General features: G+C 38.8%; 1 protein-coding gene across 11 annotated transcripts in view; it reads right to left on the bottom strand.

Moving 5' to 3' along the window:
* The window catches only part of LOC126191122 (kinesin heavy chain-like), a 368,280-nt gene that overhangs the window by 311,233 nt on the left and 32,415 nt on the right, over nt 1-24,632 (bottom strand). For all 11 annotated transcript variants that reach the window (XM_049931913.1, XM_049931897.1, XM_049931888.1 and 8 more), the window contains one exon: nt 4,528-4,713. In XM_049931913.1, the coding sequence (XP_049787870.1) occupies nt 4,528-4,713 (186 nt within the window). The remainder of the gene's footprint in view (nt 1-4,527; nt 4,714-24,632) is intronic.

Consider the following 24,632-nt stretch of genomic DNA (forward strand, 5'->3'; position numbering starts at 1 on the left):
CACCCGGAGGAAAACAAGTTTTCATTTGGCAAAAGAAGGCAGTCAGATGCATCCATGGAGTCAGAAATAACGAGTCTTGTAGACCATATTTCAAAAATCTAAAAATACTAGCAGTTGCAGCCCTCTTTATACTAAGTTGTCTGATACACACAAAAGAGAACCAACATAGTCACAAACTACGACAATCTATCCATCACCATGACACACGTATAAAACAACAAATTGACATCCCAGTTGCTAGACTAAAGAAAACTCAAGATAGTTACAGGTACATGGGAATAAAACTATTTAACATGTTGCCAATAGAGGCACATAATGTGTCACTTAATGAGATTAAAAGTGTCACAAAGAAATGGCTTAGAGAAAAAGCTTTTTATACAGAAGAAGAGTTTATAATGTGCACTAAAGATGATCTTAAGTGCCAGTATTAATATAGTTTCACTTAGATTAAACTTATACATGTAAATATAATGCAAATACCTTGTGCAGCATCAAGGACAAATTTTTGTATCTTATTAGACAATAATGATCTACAATATATTACACCATTTCTGTTAGTTATGTAAACTGTATATGTACACAAATGACGACATCAATTGCATTTTTAATGCCTAAAGATGGATAATAAAATAAATAAATAAAAAATAAAATAAAAAATAAAATAAAAAATAAATATGTGGATGTGTGTTCATGTAGTCTGATTCTTCAGCCTTCTTATCTAAAGGTAAGACGTAGGTTATTAGTAACCATGGAAATAAGGAAGGACTTCAAGGATAGATGTTTATGAATATGGAAATAGTGAAATGACAGACAGGTCCTCAAGATGAGAAGTAAGAAAGGAAAAAAATAAATGTGGTTGCTAGGATCGAAGGAGAGAGAGAAGAAAGCCCCAAAGACAGGAAACCCTTCCTATCCCCCTTCCCCAGGATCCCTACCTCTCGGGTACTTGAGTGAGACGCCGGAGGTGGTTTGGTGTCAAATCGTCTCCTACAGAACAGACTTGTCCCGTCTTCACCCTTTGAGGTCCCCAAAGAAAATCTTAGCAACCCTATGGAAACGGCAAATGAAGAAGAATCAGGCATAAGAAATTCACCGCGCGTTCTCACACGTAGCATAATTCTTTGAAAGTAACACTTCTCAAACCACCATTCGCAATATTTTCCCACCGCCTGTTTGAAATGTAAACAGTTGTGACATCACGCTCATCGAAACAAGGCCCACAAGAAAGACGCATTGAAAGCAGTTTGTTGTCATGAAGTATTGCAGTCTGTGACCATTTTGATTTTGGCAGATGCTTCTGTGTGCACTGTGTTTTGTTGTTGTAAATGATGCATTTTCTTTGTATCTGAAGTTTTATTTTGGTGTTAATCTCTCGTTTATATTTTATTGCTGCAGTAGTATTCTGCAGTAGTGGGCTAAAGTAAAACTCTTTTTTAGAGTATCATTACAAAAAGTTAACTGAAAACCAAAACAATGAAAAATTCCTGGAATTCTAAAACATTCCCGCATTTCTTCCAGACGAGAAAATTTTCGGGTTTTTTCACAGATTTCCCCGGGCATATACACCCTGATCTTTCATATCTGAAGCTCAGAAACAGAAATTTAGTGGTGATTTTTGTTGACTTCTAGAAGGCCTAAGACCCTACTGATCAAAATGCACAATTCCAAAGCCTGAAAGAAAGATGCTTTGACAACAAAGTGAGCAATTACACATCAGGCCTTGATTGAGACAAAGTAAAATTCAGAAGCGAGATTTAAGACACCTTCAAGAGCAGAACAGAGAATTTATGCAAAGACCTACGGAGTCAAAATAAGGTCAACTCACGTAGCCAAAGCAGGCCTCCAAATCTCCTTGAGAAATGGAGTTTACAACTGACATCAAGCCAGTGCCCCAGGCTCTAGATGCATATCAGGAAAACATCAGCAAGAAGAAAAGTTCAAATATCAATAATTTGATAAAATAACATGGGATTTTTGATAGTTTGTCCCTGTACAGAAATCACAATTACAAGCCAGCTTCCCCTTCTGCCCACCATTAGGTTGACAGAGAACATCCTGCAGCCACACCAATTTTGGACAGAAGCACATGCTGTTGAGCATCAGCTGTTTCCATGTTCTTTATCTCATGTAATGAAGTGTAATGTTTCAAGCATTGCAGTATTAGTCAGCTGCTGATGTGAACTAATGTTTTTGTATGAGTCATGTTTTTGTAGCAGTGTGATACATCCCAACACAAGATCCGCTGGAAAAAGAGGTCATCTGAAAACACATTTGTTGGCTGCAAATGTATCAATAGGTAGCAGGAGAATTAGAATCAATGTGAAGAAATGACCAGTTTTCACTTTAATATTTTTCTGCTACAAAATCCCCCCCCCCCTCCCAAATTCAATGACAGTAATGGGCAAAGTGCAACACCAGTCCATCATGTTACACAAAGTCCTTAGGATTTCGTTAGGGAGGGAGAGTGTGTGACAGGTAGTGTTGCCTCACAGAAAGCTAAACTTAGCATGCATAAGTCAGCATTAATTGAACCTGTACAGCCAAAAAAACAAGCTATCCAGTCAATGGACTGGCTATGTGATTTGCATGAAATAGGAAAACCAATTAAAAATAATTTTAAAACAAAGCTGTAACAACAAAGAAACATTTAAAATACAAAATTGGCATCAGAAGATTCATACAAAGCTATCGATAAAATTTAGGTAGAACACAGCAGAATAACTACTTAAAAACAAGTATAAAATACCAGCAGAGATACATTTAAAATGGAGCCAGATTACTGTGGCTGTGTGACTACTGGATATAATGGGTGACCAAACCATATAATTGGTGACTAAACCACTGGATGACACACTAAAAGTTGTGTCCTGCCTGTTCGTCGAGTATGGGGTGCCTAGGAAACCTGCTTTCTCGGATCGCTAGACAACAATTCAAGCAAATCAAGATAAATGACAATACTTAACTCTGAGAATTTACAACGGTGTGTCGCACACAATGGGTGACAGACACATACAACTCCTAATACAAGTGAAACAAAACAGTTCCTAAGTCGCTGCTGTAGAGCTCGTAGAACAGCTAGTCTTCAGCTGGACCATGGCCAGGCATCAAGGCACTTATGTTCTCTTCACCTAGAGGCCGCTGCTGTCTTGGTCTCATCCAAGAGAGGGATCGGTCAGCGTACTATTGGCTGACATCTTCTTCATGGTCGGCACTACCATTCCTGACCATGGCCAGCACTTGACTTTTACGCCAGAACACTGAAAGTGCACAACTACGATTTTGGGAAAGAGTCCTGACATCACACAAAACATTAAGACACAAACCATACTTGCCTTATTATCAGTTAAAATAGACAGCAGATACTGTGGCAGACATATATCTGCCCTCATGTTGTCATATAAAACATTCAGTTAAAATACGTCATATTGACAACTGCATACCGCATCTTTGACACACTGGTGATGCCTCATGATGTAAGAGAGAGCTATGTGTCACTCTGAGACATGTAAGTGCTACTTCTTCAGTTCATCATAGTCAGAAGGAGCTGGTCCCATTGAAAATTTCGCCAACCACAGCTTATTGCTCTGCATTGCTAACCACAGAGCCACTCATCATAACATGGTCTTCTGGGTCATATTATGTGGTAACAGCTTGCAGGGGAAACAGAGCAATGAGCAGGACATGTAAGGGAGCAAGCCTCCTTTGCAGCCGCATTAACAAGTTGGTTTCTGTGGAAACTGATTATGGTGAAAGGGCACAGCTTAACCAGGCATCTTCCGTGCAATTTCCATTTATTTTGACTTTATGCAAGCCTCAAGTAAAAACTAATATGGCAAGAAAAAACAAAAAGTTTATCCTTAGAGAGGTGCAAAGGCAGACAAAAGAAGTATTGTTAAAGTTTCCCCACAGGAATGGTCTCTAGCTGTGAGCCAATCCAAGAATTTCATTAAGGAAACATGGATCAGTGGAGGATTGCCATAAGAACAAATCAAAGGCATCATTTCCACTGGGTCCAGTAGGACAGTGTTAGAGCTTACCATTACACAACATAAATCATTTGTTACACACAGCTCCAATGAGTTGGTATTCAACTTCCATCTTGTTTATCCCACACCTGGAAGCTTCTTTCTCGCTGATGATGTGTGTATCATGTAACAATGTCCTAGCTGGGATGTCAACATTCTACATGGTCCATTTATGCTTCTAGCTATTAAGAAAGCTATTTGTAAACAGAAAATTCAATTTGTGCACAATGGTTTCTGTATTTCATAATTTGTATCAGTCTTTCACAGTTCAGTCTGCAAAATGAGTTAGGGGCCATGTTTCGTAGTATTTGATTTTTCTGTGTTTCAAGACATATGTTGTTGCTAATCCAACTCTGAGTGAGTTACTTTAATGAAGTAACTACAATCAAGTAACATAAGACTGAACAGAATAAATAATAAAAGTTTAACTGGTTTACTTTGTTAAATACTGGCAACAAACAGCCTATAGATAATCAGGAAACACAGCATCACATGTATTTACCTGTGGTTCTGTTCCCATTGTGTATGTTTTTCCGGTTCCTGTTTGTCCATAGGCAATAACAGAACAATTAACACCTTGTAATAACTTCTCTATGACAGGTGTCATAAGTAAATTAAAAATGGTCTCCTGCCCTTCCTTGATAAATACATGATCAAAAGAAAATCCACGCTCTCCTATAATAACAACCTGAAACAAAGGAAGTTCCTGATCAATGAAGCAATAACTATCGTAATAAGGTTCTTCAGCCACAAACAGTTTATGCTGTATGAATACCAAAACAATATGGCAAGCTAGAGAAGAAAAATCACTTCACTGTATTTACAACACAGCTCTTTACAAAATCTATGCATGTCTGGTGGCATAAAATGTGAAAAGGCATATCTGAAACAAATATTCTCATCACAAATTCTCATAACATTATTAACATATTTAAAATTCTTTAGAAAGAGTTTGTATAGCTATAAATACTATATTAAGTAACACTGTATGCTTCCGGGATGAGCAGTTATGGCATACCAAAACTACATTGCTTGTGCCAGCAATGACAAGTTGCTTTGTTTCTAGTGAACATAATGTTTTCCCCACTTCCAAAGTGTGAGCACAGGCACAAACACATGCAGTTCACAGTAAAAGCAAAAATTGATGCTTAGGATATCATGTTAAAGAAAAATGTCATACAGTTACACTACTTGTCATATTATCAACTGTTCTTTGATCACACATCACCCTTGCAACATTAACAGACAGTATCACGCAAGATATGTGATGGTCAGCGGGATACTCCACATTTCATGAAGGAATGGAAAAATAGAAATCTGTATCCATGTGTCAAAATAAGTAAAATGGACACTTTATGAAACAACACACTTTTAAAAAAAGCAGAAATTTTACTTCAATACCAGGCAATCCTTCACTCAATCTGTGGTTTTGAAAGACAAATATATTTCAAAATGTATTTCTTGATGTAGCACATATTATTTTTCTACATCAAAATTCCAATCCTTGGTTCCAAGTAGCACAACTTAATGGAATTAAACCTGTATTCAGTATATTCAATTTTTTCCAATTCTTAATACAAATTTAATTAATCAGTTTTTATTTATCTGTTTGCTGGTGTACACAACAGCAGCTTGATTATTCTTTCTATCTCGTTAATTTGATTCATTTGCAGTTTTAACCTGTATGCCACAAGTCACCTCGTGGTGTTTGGTAAGAGTATTCATGCACCATTATCCACAAACATTAAATACGATGAAAAACTGTCGATAAGCCTCCATATGACATCTAGTTTCTTCCATTTTATCATCATGGTCACTTCACAAATTATATCTGAGAGGAAATAAATGCTTGACTCTCTCAGAAATATACATTTTCAAAATTTTAAGAGCAAATCTTTGCATGATGCTTAATGTCGTTACTGTAGCAGCTGCCTTTGGATTTGAATAAGTGCCTACATGATTCAGTTCCACTAATTAACCAAACTCATCATGTCACATGCTGCTGATCTTTCCACCTTCTACGTTACCTCTATTAATTCAGTCAGTTAAGTGATGTAGGATGACAGATATTAAATGGTCACGACTACTGTATTCCTATTGACTGATCATCAATTGCGTCGAAAACCATTACTAAGTCTTTCCAGCTAATTGCACATACAACTTTAAATTAGTTTATGTTAAAGGTCAACAGCTAGTCCCTAAACAAAAATGTCACATTTCCCTATTATTTTGCTGTTGCAACTTCCCTCTGTATACAGCATTACCCGTAAACAGTCTGATGGAGCTTCAGGCATTATCCATCAGACCAGTACTTTACACATATCATGATAGTGGCACACTCAGAGCACTCCCTTGTGGTATATTTCCACTTATAACAATTTCCCCTTGATAAGAGCCAAGTGTCTGAGTTCTATTTGTTGCCCAATGAATCCCAAATCTTGTCTGATATTCCACAATCTCTTATACTGCTCATCAGGTAACACTGCAAAACTGTATTGAAAGCTTTCCATAAAGCAATAATTGCAAGTTGACTTCAGTTGTTTACAGTTTTCTGGATCTTATGGATGAACACAACAAGCTAAATTCATAAAACCAGTTTTTGTAAAATCCTGTTGATTCTTGCAGAGCAAATTTTCAGTATCAAAGAAGAGCATAACACAGCAGCCTAAAATGTGTCCCACAATTCTGCAAAATACTGATGTTGGCATTATAGGCTTATTCACGTGCCTGTGGCCAATAACTTACTGCTACAGCAATCTAATATAAACTGCTACTTGAAGAGAGAAAGTTATTTCACATAATCTGTATAGAATTGTGCAAGAGTCCCATCAGATCCGGTCACCTTTCCTCCGTTGAGCAACTACAGTATACTATCTCACAAACTTTAATTTAAGCATTTGTATGTAACTCCAGTGAAACAAACTTGTAAACTTAATTCATTGTTTGGTCCTTTGTGTTTCAACCTCTGTTTCCATACTACACTACATGCCATTAACTTTGCAACACTAGAAAGCACATCAAATAATGAAATGTTTATTACTGTGTGTGTGTACAGTATAGTAGTAGAATACATGATTAAGCTTGTGGATGAAATTTGGATATACAAGGAGCAAAATTTGGTACCTTTGACAGAAACAGTTGCTTTAACTTGGTTGGGCACTGACTAACTGAGCTTGGATGACACATATGGTGACTTCACCTCATGGTGCATGGTAAGAATATTTCATGTACCACTATCATTTGCCTCTATCTTCTTCCATGCACAAATGTTGAATAGGATGAAAGTCCAGTGATTAAGTTCCATATGAGATCTAATTTCTTCCACTTAAGCAAAATGTACTTCACGAGACGTATGTGGCAAGAAACATGTTGCTTTGACTACATGTATATCATTTCATGCTGCTTTAACTCTAGACTAGAGTTTAGCAAGCATAGTGGCTGTTACACAGTGGTGTGCCAATCTCTTTGGCAATCGATGGCCATATGTTTTCAATGGGTTAGAGCTGGCCAAAGTAGTAGTCGAACATCCTCTGTTTCACGGGAGGTCATGACAGCACATGCAACAGTAGTCTTGTGTTATTTTCTAGAAATGTGTCACAGAGAACTTTAAGATAGGACAAACTCATGGACTTTAACAGAAATAATGCCTGTTGTCCATATTACCAACTACGCGAGCCAAAGCTGATTGTGTTGTGTAACCAGTGGCACACCTTTTATTTATTTTTTTATTTTATTTATTGTTTACCATCAGGCCAGGTGCTGACATCATGCAACAACTAAAGCAATCTGGATGACATGGTACAATTCGTGTGTCCAGTGTTGTCATTGGGAGCACCACTGTCAACACCCTATGCTGTCGCATCAAGTCGCAGTGCTAACAATCCATGGTGCTTCACAAATCATCGCACTCTCTGTGTGGATACGTATCTAGTACAAACCAAGACAGTCTCCTGGCTCCTGGTATGTGAAGTGGCTGTACGATCCTGCATGGTCGAGTAAACAACTGTCCTCCCAGGTGTTATAGAGGTGTGCAGGTAAGAAGGTGGGTGGTGGAGCAATGCGTAGTAGCAAGAGACAATGTACCACATGACGCTCCAGCCAACAGCGTCATTCAATCATCTGAGCAAGTTTCACGCATTGCTGAGTGTACTTTGAATGTGTAGTGGTTAGGTCTTCTACATGTACATATTGTTACACCTCTTCCTCACAATCGGATGAAAGATGTTCATGTGAAAACATTGTTTAGGTAATTCACACATAAAGAACTTTGAACTCGGCACAGAGTCAGGGCAAGTTGCACGAGCACAGATCACCACCACCATAACAGCGATTGTGTGTGTCCATCTGCTGTGAAGGGGTCATTTATGCTTTGGCATCAAGGCTTGACAGTGGTTTGAAAGGCAGAGAACAAGAGAAGCTGCGAACAATGACAATGCCCAGAAACAGTTGAAAGAAACTGAAGAGGAATGTCATTTTTTTCTGTTGTAAGAGGACACAGAGAAATTGTTCCGATGTACAGATACGAGTTCTGTTCACCCAGTGTTGTATTTGTAGTGGCAGAACAACAAAATACAGAAGAGTTTTTAAAAGACCTTTACATAATTTGAATACTTCAAAGCTCTCCTCCAGCCCTTGACCCTCTGCAGATGGAGAAGTAATATGGCAAGCGTTGATGGCACTGCACAGCATCATGAAAAAAATCAGGAAAGGAAAACAAAACAAGAAAATAATTAAGGTAAATAATCTCACAAGCTGCGACTTGGTCACAAATTGAACAGTGACCTGAATATAGAATAAATTTCCTTTACTTCATGTCTATGGCCACAAATTTTTTGTCATCAGACTACCAGTTTTGGTCTGGCCGAAACCAGTAGTCTGATGACAAAAAATTTGTGACTATAGACATGAAGTGCAGGAAATTTAGGGTAAAATGGGTCATTGGTTCGATAGTATTAGAGTGTCAGATCATTTTGGAGGTCAGATGTGTTGTGGGCTTAATAAAGCTACAGAATGGAACTGTTTAATATTCTACTGTATTAAAGGCTAAATTGTTTGCAAAGTATTTGTTAAGGTTGATGGATCAGAAAGGTGCCCAGACATAGACAAGCAAGCAAGAGCTATAGTGCCCCAAGTGTATAACTCTTTGAAAGACAGTCTGAAGAAGATGACTTGTGGCCAAGTGGTGCTCGCCAAAATGTTACCAATAGCCAGGCAAGAGAGGCAGAGGTGCGTGATGTGTGACTGAGAACTGTACAGTGTATTCCCAGTGAAGTGACTGCATCTATCAAAGCCACTGGATCAGTATCTTTTAAACTGCCAGGAATGTGATGCAATCATAAGAAGGTGGTAGGCGACTTTGATAATTTTTCCAAGGTTTTTTTGCATCATACTATATTCCATTTGTATTGTAGCGCTTCAAGAATTTCTGTGTAAATTCTAGAACCACTCTGCCTTCCACCGTCTCGAACACCCGATATTTTAGTTGTGAGTGGGAGAAAGGAACCCTATTTACTGCGCATCACCTGTCTGTGTGAGCAGGTTTGAAGTTTATCACAAGACAACTGTAGACGCGGCGATCAAACAGCACAGACAAGTGTTTGCCGGTCGCACCATGGAAGCCGTAGTGAAAGAACAAGGAGTGTTTATGTATTCTGTGCTGTTTTATAACTTTGACTATTGTAGTGCAAAAAAGAAGAACAGTTGAAATATTGTTAATTAATGCTCGTCTTGGACTTGGAAAGGATAAGACATGTATTCATATTCAGGATGAGAATGGACTTGGGTTTTAAGCCAACTTTCTCATATGTGTAAATGAACTTTGTTTCTAACCTTTGGATACACGAGGAGACTTACATGACAGCATTTGTTTAGGTGGTGAATGAGATTTGCAAAAGTCTGATGTTTAAATATACATCGTTAAGTGAAGCAAAAGAAACTGTATACATCTGCTTAATTTTACAAGAAGAATGAGTCTTGAGAAATTCCTGTTCCTAGCAAATATACTTCAGAGACAAAGAGGAAAAGAGGTTGCAGCAGCAAGCTAACCAGCAAGGAAAGCCGGCTGACCATCTCAAGTGGGTCATATTGTTAAAGAAGTGGGAGTTTTCACACATACTTCACCACTTTAAGTCGCCCAAAGCGTTAAGAGTATTCGAGGCACGAGTACCCAACTGAAAACTTTGATTTTAGCAGCAATCGATGGACAATGCTAAGCATATTGAAGATAAGCAATGGGAGAAAATTCCTTATGAAGAGAAGTGTTGCTGTGACTGCTAGGACAGTATTTTTAAGAAAAATGCAGGAGATTTGAGACAAGGAACATCTCGCATTTATTATATTAATGAAACTTACGTGAACCAGAACCATGCTAGGGCAAAGTGCCGGAAAGCGAATGATAGGCCTGTTGGTTCCAACAGGTATATATAGTCTTCTTACAACTGTACGTGCAGCATCAGTGGACACATGGTTTATTCCTGATAGTAAATTAATATTTAAGGCTTCAAAGTCTAAGAGTTCTGCACTGACACGACATATGCTGTATTTCAACAATGGTTTACAAAACAATTATCATCATACTTCCACTCAAATTCAGTTATTGTGATGGACAATGCCAGTGTCCACTCAGTGCAACTCAACAAAGCCCTAATACATATACCAAGAACTCCAATATTATTACTTGGTTATTAAGCAATAGTATCTCTCAAAATCTGTTACAAACCAGAGCGGAATTGATGCTGGCTGCCAGCACAAATAAACCAGCATACAGTATCTATGATACAGACGACATTGCTTAACAACATGGGCACCACGTAATTAAATTGCCACCATATCATTGCCCTTAAAACCCAATCGAGGTGAGATGGAGGCAGCTGAAACCCTACTTCACAGAGAAAAGGAATACTTCTAAAATTGCACAGGTTGAGAGTCTTATGCACGCAGCGATTGAGAGCATCACAATCTCAGCATGGGCGGATTGTGTAAGGCATACAGAAAAATTGCATGTTGAGGACTATTAACACATCCATCTGTACTACAGAGTCTTTCATAATAATTTTCATCAGTCATATTCATCACAGTCAGAATAGATGATGGTTTCTATTGACCTGAACTTGATAAGTACTAAACTCATCATGAGCTTGTCTGTATGGCTGCTGAATCATGGTTGTGTACATTTTATTTGTGTAGAGGCAAACAGTGATTGCCAGGAGCTGTCATGTGAATGTACATGAAAACGATTTCTCACATTTTACAAAATCGGTCATTTTTTATCTCAGTATGATTGTCAAATCAAGCAAGTACAAGAGTATTTACAACAGTAGTTCATGAGTCTGACATGAGTATATAAAGCATAAGAATATGATCTACTGATAATATTATTTCAAGAGAAACTACATTAATGTCATTGTTGAATAAAACTCACTACATTGTTTATATATGTACTCAGATCTATTTCAGTGTTGTCAAGCACTGATAAATGGGAGTTTCCTTGCTAAGTTCCACATACACTCTTTACATGAGTGCCTGGTTTGGCTGGTCCAGGTATACTTGACTAGAACATATCATTTGCTACTTTTGAGCAAATTTGCTATTAAAATTTATTCTCATTGCTGTCAGGTTTGCTTGAGCACAATATTTCCACTTTTGCAATCGAAATCATTTCAGTGATGTCCATTTTGTTGCTGTCTGTGATCATTCTAGAGAGGAGGCTTAGAATTGCACTTTGTACGAAATCTGTAGCATGTTGTTCGTTTATGTGGCTACAACATTATAGTTGCTTTTATACACTTTAATCTGTGCAGCAACTACAAGTTTATGGCATCATTTTGCAAAATAAAGTAAAGGCAACCACTCACATATGGCTGACTAATGTGTGGTGCAAAGAAATACACAATAGAAACTAGTGTTTATAGAAGCTTTCTCTAGTATAAGTGGGTGCGCACACACACACACACACACACACACACACACACACACACACACACACAGTGATGTTACGAGATTTCCCAGGTGACGTGTGACCAAAGTTCATGAAAATAAATGATTTCGTTGAATGACGGGGAAATTTTGTGTCAATTTTAAATATAAATGAACAGGTGTTATTAGTAGAAGATCTGTTCATTTGTTTGTCTACAAAAATTGTACACAGGTTAAAAGTTTAATTATTTAGTGGGACGACTTGCCAAGGAGCAGGTGTCTCTCTCTCTCTCTCTCTCTCTCTCTCTCTCTCTCTCTCTCTCTTTTAATTATAGGTATTCCACATGAGCTTAGCTTAGTGTGTCCCCTGTCTCCCAAGAAACATTAAAGTGACGATTGGCCTCCCGATGCACAGAATGATCAGTGTTGGCAAAGAATCCTGTGCACAAAACATGATATCATAGAATACCAATGACCATCAGATTAATAATAATAATAATAATAATAATAATAATAATAATGTAAATGCTAATGTACAGACTCTTCGTTTTTTGCTTGGCAAGCATGGAGTTGGTTCACAGAAGGTGTACCGAATTGATTAAGTTCAGATCACACTTGTAGTAAAAGGCATAATAAAAGCCTTCACACAAATCAGAGATGTGGAGTTCTGGTTCTGGATATAAATAGCATTCTTCAACAGACATAAAACAGTATAACAACGAGTCAGGAGTTCACAGACTGCTAGGAGCTGAAGATCAGCAACGAGGTAATATAAAAACTAACTGAACCCTTGACACACACACACACACACACACACACACACACACACAAAAAAAAAACAAAAAAAAAAAACGCACACGAGTGAGTGCACATTACTGCCAGAGAAATATCTACTAGAGAAAGGGAAAGAGCTCAAAAGCTAGTGCAAATACAGTTTTGTGTTGCACATTTCTAGGCTCCATACATCAATCAACAATAGGTGAGTGGTTGCCTTTTCTTTGTTTTACATATTAATCCAGTTAGGAATTTCCATCATTGTTAAACACGTAATTTCTTTAGTCATACAGATGGTATCAAAGTCAGTAGACCAAAATCAGTTTGACATCCATGAAAATGGTATGACAAAACTGCTCAGAATGTCTTGCTGAAATGTGAAATTAAAGTATAAGCAGAATATAGTCTTCATAGATGCATAGCATATCCAATGGAATGCTGATACTCTCACAGATTTGTCATCTCCTTTATCAGCCACAGTTTGTTTGACAAAGTCAGAGTGAGCCAGTCCATATTCCAGATTCCTAAAACTTGACAGCGTGCTCCCAATCGGACGTCTGTTTCCGGAATACTGACCTGAAGAGTCAAGTTTACTGGTAAACAGTACAGCCATGCTATCAGCCTGTTCATTCCCCGGGATTCTGATGTGGCCCGAGGTCCAGCCGAAGGTCACTTAGCCTCCACATTGTTCAAGATGAAATCTTGCATGGCAATGATTAAGGTATGGTGAGGTTAATACTGGTTGGAAGCTTGTAAACTGCTCAAGGAGTTGCTGAAGATGAGAAAGGACCCCACCAGTGCAAGAACAGATGTGCTCAAGAATATGAGACATCATTACCAACTCCGCAGTGAAAACACTACAGGCATCCAGCAAGGAACCCAATTAAGTACGTCCCGTGTGAGTATAAGCAAAGTGCACTTGACCAGTAACCATCGAACCATCACTATAGACTACTTCTGAATTCTGGGATTTTCCAAGGTTGGGGAAAAATTGGCAGTGGAGAGCCTCCGGAGGGACTGAGTCTTTCAGACCTTGTGACAGGTCAAGACGAAGCTATGGCCTAGAGATCCACCACAGAGATGTATGTAAGAGGGCTTTGAGGGAAGGTGGAAGAGGAAACAACTGGAGGTCATAGAGGATGGACTGGATGCTGATTGCGACTTAATCCCTGATATGGGCCGCCACTGTGGGAGATGAATTTCAGGCTTTGGAAAGAGAAGATGGTGGTTTAGATGCTTAGGGGAGCTATGAATGTGGGTAGCACAACTGATAAGCTGTTGTTGGCACCAGATCCGCAATGGATCCATGAGTCAGCTATTCACAGGGCTGGTTCGAAAGGCTTCTGACACAAGTCAAACCCCACAGTGGTGTATCAGATCCAATATCCACAATGCTGAGGGAGATGCCTAACCATATGCCAAACTCCCATAATCAAGAAGGGATTGTATCAGGACTTTGTAAAGCTTCAGAAGGGTAGCACAAACTTCACCCCAGCTGGTGTTACTCAGGCAGCAAAGTGTATTAAGGTGCAGGCAGAAAAGTGTATTAAGGCGCAGCCAGCACCTTCTATTAGGCTGGCAAAGATGAGAAATCCACATCAACCAAAAATCGAAGACCAGTCCTAAAAGGTGGTAAGTCTCCACCACATTGAGTAGTTGAACGTTGAGATACGGTTCTGGTTGTGGGTGAACAGTACGATGTTGACAGAAATGCATGACACAAGTCTTGGCAACTGAAAACCAAAAGCCTTGTGTGAGGGACCATGCCTGCACTATTCATATGGAACCTTGCAGTCGAGATTCACCAACACTCACATTAGATGAGCAACAGTAGAGGAAAAAGTCTTCAGCACACAAGGAGGGTGATATTGACAGCCCCACAGCAGCTGGTAGACCATTGATGGCTACTAGAAAGAGAGGGACACTCAGTACAGAGCCCTACGGTTGATATGAGGGGTGGGGTGGGGTGGGGTGGGGTGGGGGAGGAGGGGTGTACTGTCGGGACCACCAACTTGAACCTGGAAAATGTGGTGCGACAAGAAGTTCTGGATAAAAATTCAGGAGCAGACACCAGAGACTCCAATCGTGTAAGGAAGCAACGATGTAGTGTCATAAGCCTTTTGTAGGATTGAAGAAGACAGCTATAAGGTATTTATGTCGGGCAAAAGCTGTTCATACGGCGGATTCCAGGTGAAGCAGATTATCAGCCTTAGAAAGAACGATCCTGGATGGAACCAGAAGACCCTGAGACTCAAGGAGCCAACACAGACACCAGCTCACCACGCATTCAAGCAACTTACAGAGAACATTGGTGAGACTTATTAGGCGATAACTGTCCACCTCTAGTGAGTGCTTACCCATTTCAGCACTGGAACAATGATGCTTTCTCGCCATTGCAGCGGGAATGCACCCTCATCCAGAAGCAGTTAAAGATGCAAGGATATAAAGCTGGCAATCCACCGGTAAGGTCTTTATCATTAAGTTATGGATGCAGTTCGGCCCTGGAGTTGTATCAGGACACCGACAAATTCTCATTTGCTGAATGGAGTACTATATGGCTCCAGGTGGTGTGCAGTAAAAGATAATGCTTTCACTCCACCCACTGTTTTAGAACATGAAAGACAAGTTGATAAACCTTACGTGCTGAGGCTCAAGTCCAAGGGTTGAAAAGTACCATTCTCAGCATTCTCTCTTCTGTCGTTTTATTGAGGGCGAAGGAGCCGCTTAAAGGCAATGAGATGCTCCGTTGATGGGTGCTGTTTATGGCATTGGAGAGCTTGCCTACGATCTCTAATGGACTCTGTACTGTCTTCGATCGGGGCATGTCTGAGGAATAGGAATCAGCAACTCAGCTGACGAAAGAATGGCTGTAGTTGTATTCTGGACTACCTATCAACATTTCCAGGCTGCAGGGAGCCAAGGGTGACAGCAGAGGCAAAAGCACCCCAGTCAGCACTGTTGAAAGCCCATCTGGGCAGGCATCCACAGCACGCTAAGGGAGGGACAGGGAGACTGGCAAATGGTCAGTACCACACAGGTCATCATGGACTCTCCAGTGGATGGGTGGGAGAAGACAAAGGCTCAAAATGGAAAGGTCAATGGCCAAGAAGTTCCATGTGCCACAACAAAGAGTGTGGGGATACCAGTATTCAAGAGGCAAAGGTTAAGTTGTGCCAGTAAGTTTTTGAGGTCTTTACCACAGCCAGTGATCATGGTTCCACTCCAGAAAGGATTATGGGCATTGAAGTCACCCAAGATTAGGAAAGGTGTGGGGAGCTGAGAAACCAATGCAACAATACGCTCTGAAATTCTTCCAATCCATATGTGGCATACAGCAAACCAGTGCTTAACAGTATTGGTTAAAAAACAGTCTTGGTTGCAATTTTAGTTTTTTATTTTTCAACAACGTGTTTCACCTTATTTAGGCATCTTCAGGTCATCTTTTCTAGATGGACACGGAGAAACCACAATCTGCATAATGCGTTCCCGTTCACAGGAGCGAGTAACAGAATCAGTTCTGTTACTCACTCCTGTGAACGGGAATGCGTTATGCAGATCTTGGTGTTTCCACGTCCATCTAGAAAAGATAACCTGAAGATGCCTAAATAAGGCGAAATGCCTTATGATCCTTGTGTGGTCAGGGGCTACCACCATGCAGGTACTAGATGATCCTCCTCCCCCCCCCCCCCCCCCACACACACACACACACACACAATGGGATGGCTACCGTGCTTGATTTTGCATGTATTACCTAATTAAAGGGAAGGGTGCAAAGATGGAAAGGCACAGGAAACTTTCCCTGAACGATTCGCACTTCTGAAAAATAAAAAACTAGAATTGCAACCAAGACCGTTTTTTAATCAATACGCTCTGAGACATATCACCAATGGGAGGGGTGGTAAACATTGCACATAATAATAAACTGAAATGCCCTTATCTGAACAGCCACTGCCTCCAAAGGTGTATTAAAAGGCACAAGTTCGCCATACAGAGTGTTTAGAACATATGTGCAAACTCCACCCAATACCGTGTCATACATAGCACAATTCTTCTAATAACTCTAGCATCCACGAAGGGCCAGGGTACGCGTTGCTGGAAACCAAGTCTCCTGAAGGGCAGGGGAAGCGTTTAAAAGATGTCATAGCTCAATCAAGTGGTGGAGAAAACCACTACAATTGAGGCAGGCCGTGTCCACTGCCATGTGGCTCCTCTCAACTTGCACGGTCATTGCCGCTCCCATCGTTTAAAAATTTTTTTAAAGAAGATTTTTAAATTTTAACTTCCGCTTTCACCAGATGACGGTATATTGGACGTGAATGGTGGGGAGTGGCTACAGAGCAATGTTCAACATTATCATGTTATAAATAGTGTATATTGCCTGAGGATGCACCGATAAGTGGTGCAAAGCCAGTCGCAGATTTCATAAAAATCATTCATACAGCCAATGCGGAATTTTCTTTGAAAAAATGTCAAAGTTTGACTGTGGTTGCCCGCCCCCAAAAAAAAGGTTACCTAGTTGGTAATCCACTGTTACAAAAATCAATAAATGGCAGCAAATATAACAATAGGACTATAATGAAGGATTTTTTATACAATATCACAGAAACTTACTTCAATGGGAAACATTGGATATGATACCATAGATAACAGTCGTTACATTAACAATTTCTTCACAAAGAAAACAATCAGAAATTGGACTCGAAAAGAACCAAATGGAAGTAAAAATGAAGTTACTGACACTTTGCCAGACAATAAAGAAATTGTTCAGTATAAAGAACTTCTTAATTTCAAGCAATCATAGACTCTTAGTACTCTCAATTAAAAACAGGCAGCCTGAATGTAGACTATGAGCATTTACTTAAAAATAGGGTGACATACCAAATCAAATCAAAAATGAAGTTTAGTGTCTTAGTAAATGAAGACACGCATAGACAGGGGCAGTCATTTGACAAAAATATTCTAAGGCACAAAGACAGTAAGAAAATAAAATCTCAAATAGACTCATTTAAGGGATGCCAGGAGTTGTATAATGATAAATAAAATTATCTGGGAATGTGTGACAATGTGAAAACAATACAATCAAAATCTGAAATAGAAACAACTGAAAACAATAACAGAATGAAGAAGACAAAACAGAAGCCTGTGTTGAAAAGACATCAACTTTCATCAGCTGTGAGGCCAGACAACTAAAAGCAGAGAGGAAATTGTACAGACATTCAGCAGATTTATCATATCACAATAAGGTTACACACCCAAAAGAATAAAACTGAAATTTATTCTAGCTGCTTAACCCTAGACTCATAATTTGCAGTGTTATTTACAGCATATCTATGAAAAAAGACAATTACCAAAACTGCAAATATACTATAGAGATTCTACTTCACATGTAAAGGAGACAGACAACGCATAAAAGCTAGATATTCCACCTTCTTCAACATTACTTACAAGATATTCATTAAAATCTATACCAAAATCCAACAAAAATTGGATTTTAGTGGAACAAAGCAACACGACGGATTGTTGGCAGGGATTTGAGAAAGTTTCCAACTCATTTTCAAATAAATGTGTGAAATTTGGTGGTTATATACTCTGAAGTATAAGGGATGTAAACAAAATTACTGCTTTGAGCCACCAAGACTGGAAAAAAATTGGAAAGTTACATTTTTGTGTTCTATTTTGTGCAAAAATACACTTCAGCATTACAGTAAATATCACATAAAGGTTGTGGGACACTCCCCAACATCTGTAAAAATAATCGTTAAGTGCTTTTTTTATATTTTCAGTGATATTCATTTTAATAAATAATATTTTATCGAAAAACTATGGCTCAAATGATTGGTCATATTTCAATCGAAAAACTGCAAATATCTGCATGCTGGTAGCAATTTTTCCATATCTATGAACTCTTTGAATACTACTTTCACAAAACTAAGGTGCTCATCTCTAAAACTGCATGCACTTAATGAGAACTGTCAAAAGACATGTGTAAAAGTTAAACTTGAAAACTAAGGGAAATATAAAAAAGAAACAAAACCTGTATTAGAAATTGAAACGCCAAAAAATGGTACTATATCAAAAAATACTGTAGAAGAAACGGCTATTGGTGTGAACTTATTGCTCAAGAAGATTAGGCATAATTTACACCAAGCTACAAACAAGAAACAAATTGAGCTCATCACCATGTCACTGAACTGGTCTTAACAAAAATTTGAAACACTGTGTGTGACAAACACTGATACATTTACATATTTATAGAGAGAGAGAGAGAGAGAGAGAGAGAGAGAGAGAAAACCGAACCCTGAAGTAACTGACATAGCAATGAATTTTTACCAAAGTATTGAATGGACTAGAATTTTACCAGGTATGAAAGATGGGAAATGCAAAGAGAAGAAAACAATATGAAAGAAAATGGTTGATTTTATGCCCTTTATATGGTTTCTATTCAAATTTTAGAAGTGATTATTCTGAAATGAAAGTAGGTTTTTGTAAATTCTGTTCACTCTCCCCCAGACTGTGCATTTTAGCACATGCTAATGGCGGCCACTCAGTATGTGTCTGTACCGTCCATCAGATCATAATTTTAGTACCTGACGCAGTACCATTTGAAGAAAACTATAATGGATCTCAAAAAGACAATACTATGTGAAAACTTGACCTGCGCGTTTATGCTACACCAATGTAATTAATGTCCTCCAAATGAAAAATTAGTAAGTTTCTTAAAAAACAAAAACTGAAAACTGTGATGAAGTAAGACAACTGCCTTTATTCAGTGGATTCTGACAGACTGAACACAAAAAATCACACCTTTACAAACATGGCTGACTTTATTCAGGACCTTTCATCTAATCTGAAAAAAACATTTTCCACATACTTACACTGCAAAGTATCAATCAAAGTAATATGATGCAATTATAGGTCCACCTAAGGTAAACATCATCACAGTGTGAATGGACTTCAGTGAAAATTACTGTTTTACCGTCCAGGACGCAGCCCATGGGTACAATTGAATATTTGACTCCTGCACTATACATCCTGCAATAATTAAGCTAAAAAGGTACTGAAAGGTTAATTAAGTATCTTTGTGTCATACTGACAATATGAAACATATCTGTACAGTCATCAAATTTAAAAATTGTGATTCCACTATTGTATTAATGATTGTGCAAGGCAACAGAAAAATTTATAAACCTACAGTAAGTCTACATCAAAATGATTTTAAGATCAGTGCTGGCTAAGTGGTCATTCTTTGCAACTAAACATGAAAAAACTGACCATATGGAGGAGGTATTGAGTCACAGACAGGCACAATGAAAAAGAATACTAGAAATATTAAAAATTAGTTAATTATACTCAGCAATCCTTTTTCATTGTGCCTCTCTATGTGGTCAGTAACAATCTATCCTTTCCATACTGTTGTTATTTTATCTCGGACTTTCCTTGGAAAAACTGAATTTGACAGTTTCAACTACACAATTACTCTGCAATCCATACTTGGTGCCTAACACAGAGTTCACTGAAGCACCTTGAGACTATTTCTCTACCATTCCACACGTACAGCATACAGTAAAAATGAACACACATATCTTTCCATACGAGCTCGGATTTCTTTTATTTTATTACGACAGTCATTTCTCCCTATGTAGATGGATGTCAAAAAAGTACTTTCACATTTGGAGGAGAAAGTTGGCAATTGAAATTTCTTGGAAAGATCTCACTGCAACAAAAAAATTTCATTGTTTTGCTAGTTGCCACTCCTTCGCACATATCATATCTGTGACACTCCTTCCCCCATTTCACTATAATTCACAACGAGCATGCCCTCCTTTGAATTTTTTCAATCTCCTTCCTCAATCCCATCAGATAAAAATTGCATAATCCCTAGAGGAGGACGGACAAGTGTTATGTAGGCAGTCTCTTTAGTAGATTAGTTTCATTTTCTAAGTGTTCTGCCAATAATACATAGTCTTTTGTTCAACTTCCCCACACTTTCCATTTGATGGTTCCACCTGAAGCTGTTTGTAATTGTGCCATAATCCCTAGGCATTTAGTCAAATCTACAACCAAATCTGTACTTTCATTGTGTAACTGAAATTTAACGGAATGTTTTTAGTACTGAAGTGAAGACTACACACTTTTTATTGTTCAGAGTCAATTGCCACTTTTCACACCATGCAGATATCTCGTCTAAATCTTTTTGCAGTTCATTTAGATCTCTGATGACTTTACTAGGTAGTAAACGATGGCATCATCTGCAAACAATCTCAGAGGGCTGCTCATATTGTCAGCAAAATCATTTATATAGATTAGTGAGCCATAAACGGGTGCATTTTAGGGATATTTCCAACAGATTCTGGAACACCTGCAGCCCCTGCCTGTGCATTAGTGGAGACACGACCTTCAGATCCTTACCTGCAGTTCTCTGAACGGGCAATCCAGCCTCATTTTGGCTGGACATGCACAGATTTCTGCAAAAGGCCCAGCTCAGATAGTCTATGATTTTTCATGATGTTTTCATGTGACAGTCAGTTCTAGTTGCTTCCAATATTGTGAGTGAATGAACCAATGACCACATCAAACAATTTTGAGAATTATACCATGAAAGGCTTTGTAGAAAATGACTCATGAACAAGAATGTAAAAAGGAGGGTGTATGAAGAGATGGTTGAAGCATTTCTACACAAAATTCCAATGTGTAATAAAAAATAGTCTAGAAAATTTCAAATCAACTTTCAGAAAAAAACTCAGAAGTGGTGGCCTCTGAAAGAAGGGAAAAAAAGGAAAGGATGAACCAATAAAAAGTTATTGTCCTATTCCACTATTTTATTATGCATTACTGTGCTACGTCCATTATTTTACAAGGATTACAAATTGCTTTTCTTTGCAAAGGATGAAACCTTCAAATCTTGGTCATGATGAAATACTTTCACACATTACTGTGTCTTGTTTCTACAGCACGAGGCCCACCAGACAGCAACTACAGTACACTCAACAGCAAAACTCACAGCACCTGAAGATGACAACTGGATCAGTCAGCAAAATTTTGTGCATAAAATGGAAACAACAACTCCGAAGAACACCCAGAAGCACACCATTAACCATTAGAAAACAGTTTTCTGTGCCGGACCGGTTGCTCTACATCAACAAAAAGAAATTTATGCCATGAATAAACCAACACATCCTTAAGCATCTCTTGTAGGAACCAGGTTCAGAATCTTGAAGATTCTGAATCATGACTATACGGCTAGAATGTTGCCTTTTGATAATGCATTTTTTCACCCATTTGGTGCGAGTTTTCTTTTTAGAGGTACACGAGAACACAGTGTATAAACTGCCATTGGATGTCACAATTTTCTTCCTACTATTCTTTATAACAACTACTTCTTGACAATGTAAATGAATTTTGCAAACCAAAAAATGTATAACCATCAAACAATGTCTTAAAAAGCCTGCACTGTACAAAGTACTTTCAGTGAGACACAATCAAGACTCCTGAAATCACCTATGGCCTCCGGCATCTGGCCTGACGAGTCACATTAGAGGATAACGACAGACCTGAGATCAGCAGGCCAGATCTGTAAAAATTATCCACAGAACTGGCCCACAGATTTGGCCCATCGCAGAAATCTGCTCATGTGTGGTCAGCTATTAGGAATAGCAGAGGACCTATATAACACCTCCTTGGAGAATGCCAGATATCACTTCTGTTTTACTCCATGACTTTCTGTCAATTACTATAAACTGTGACCTTTCTGACAGGAAGTCATGATCCAGTCACACTACTGAAATGGTACTCCATAAGCATGTTATTTGATTAGAAGCCACTTGTGATGAACAGTTTCAAAAACCTTCTAAAAATGTTGAAATATGGAATGAATTTGAAATCCTTCGGTAGGGCTCACTGCTTTGGGTGTATAAAGAGCTAGTTGTGTTCCACAACAACAATATTTCCTGAATCCGTGCTGACAGTTTCAATGGATCATTTTCTTCAAGGTATTTCATAATGTTCAAACACAATATATGTTACAATATCCTACTGCAAATTGACATCAGTGGTAAGGGTCTAATCAGCAGATTACTCTTTACTTTCTTGAGTACTAGTGAGACCTGCACAAGTTTCCAGCTTTTGAGTGCAGATCTTACATGGAGCGAGCAACTGTAAATTTTTTCACCAATAAAGTTAATTTCTATTTTAAGCAGTTTGAATCTCAGACTCTGTTTTGTAAGACTTCAAATATTTCAAGGAATCGGATATTTTCTTAACTTTAAGCCGTCCGACAGACTGGGGAAGTTGGAAACCACTACAATAAATAGTGCTATGGAACACATCCAAAAATATAATGTAAGGAATAAAGTGACAACCCTTGCGACTAAAGAAAATTTGCTTCTAGATGTGTAGCTTGTAAATATTACAGTTTGTAGTACTTTGGGATCACCGCTTAGCTATATACAACAGAACATGATGTTTCAGTTCAATTTATGCATCCATGAGAATCATTTGATTGCCCCAGTATATCTGGCCAGTGTCACATTCTCATGTTCATATTCTAGAACCTCCCAGGACAAGTGGAAGAACCTATCAATTCTCAGAAGAGCATATGTGCTCTGTTCAGGAAAAAAAAATTGTTGTTATAATTACTGTACCTTCATACAGTGTGGTAAAAAAGGTGAAATAATCAGAAATTTTGTTACTGTTTTAATTTTATTTCTTAACTGCTGTTGGTTGAGCTAGTGTAAACTTACAACTACTTAAAATCTCAGTTTCATCCAGGACCTGTGACATCCCCCATTCCCACTTGCTCACTCATAAATCATAACTACTGTCATTTTTTTTCCTGGTTTTTAGACAAAGTATTATTTATCACCTGAAAAATTATCCTGTCGAAGCACAGAAAAGGTGACTACAATGATCTTTAAAAGACTGACAGAAAAATGAGGCACTAGCTGCCTCAATTTTCCTTCTGCCTCCCTAACCAAAAATTTTTTTGTTTGCAAACATATTTTTGGTCTTTTAACACAGAGCATTCTACATCCTTTTGTGCAGTCTCTCTTTGTACCTAAGCCTTCATACTCAGCAACTCCCTCTCATTGCCACTGTCTAACTGTCTATATATGTCTCTCTTCCACTTTCACCTGTTTGCTACTTCCAATGTCACTGTCTCCATCCCTTTCTCTCACTCTTCCACACCACTATCCCATTCATGTCCCTTTAACTGTCTCTCTGGCCCAGTGCCACTGTCTTTCTCCCATTCTTTTTCTCTCCTATTGCCACTGTCTCTTTCTTTCTCGCCTACAGTCTGCTGTCTTTCTCTTCAACCGCCTCCTCCCCATACACGTCCTTGGGGATGATTTGTTCAGGGTTTTGAGCCACAGACCAGGAACTTCAACACATGAGTGTATGGCATATGGGGAAAGAGGATAATTTTTTTCAAGTTATAGTCTGCCGGTGGGGGTGGAGGGGGGGGGGGGGGGGGGGGGAAGGGATGCAACAGATCCCACCCCCAAAGAATATGCATGGTGTCCACTCATTACAATTTTTCATTTCCACAGTCTCCTCTCTCTTTTGCTCCCACTGCTACTATCTGCATCCAGCTATCTTCTACTGCCACTGTCTTTCACTGACCATTACTATCTCCACTTTCCTTCGCTCTCAATGCTAACTGTCTTCATCCATCGCCCTTGTCTCATTTACTGCCACTTTCTCTTCCATATGAACACTGTCTCATCTATCTTTCTCTCCCACTGGCACTGTCTCCTCTCTCTTACACAGATATTGTCTTTACTCTTTTTCATGACAAAAAGTGTGCATATGTTTGAATGCCAAACTTTTTGGTGAGGAAGATGGCATGATGGTTGAGGCAGCTGGTTCCTCACTTTGCCGTCAGTCTTTTAAAGAGGGGCATACTCACTTTTTTGTGCTCCG

The sequence above is a fragment of the Schistocerca cancellata genome, chromosome 1 (assembly GCF_023864275.1).
Source record: "Schistocerca cancellata isolate TAMUIC-IGC-003103 chromosome 1, iqSchCanc2.1, whole genome shotgun sequence".
Lineage (NCBI taxonomy): Eukaryota > Metazoa > Arthropoda > Insecta > Orthoptera > Acrididae > Schistocerca > Schistocerca cancellata.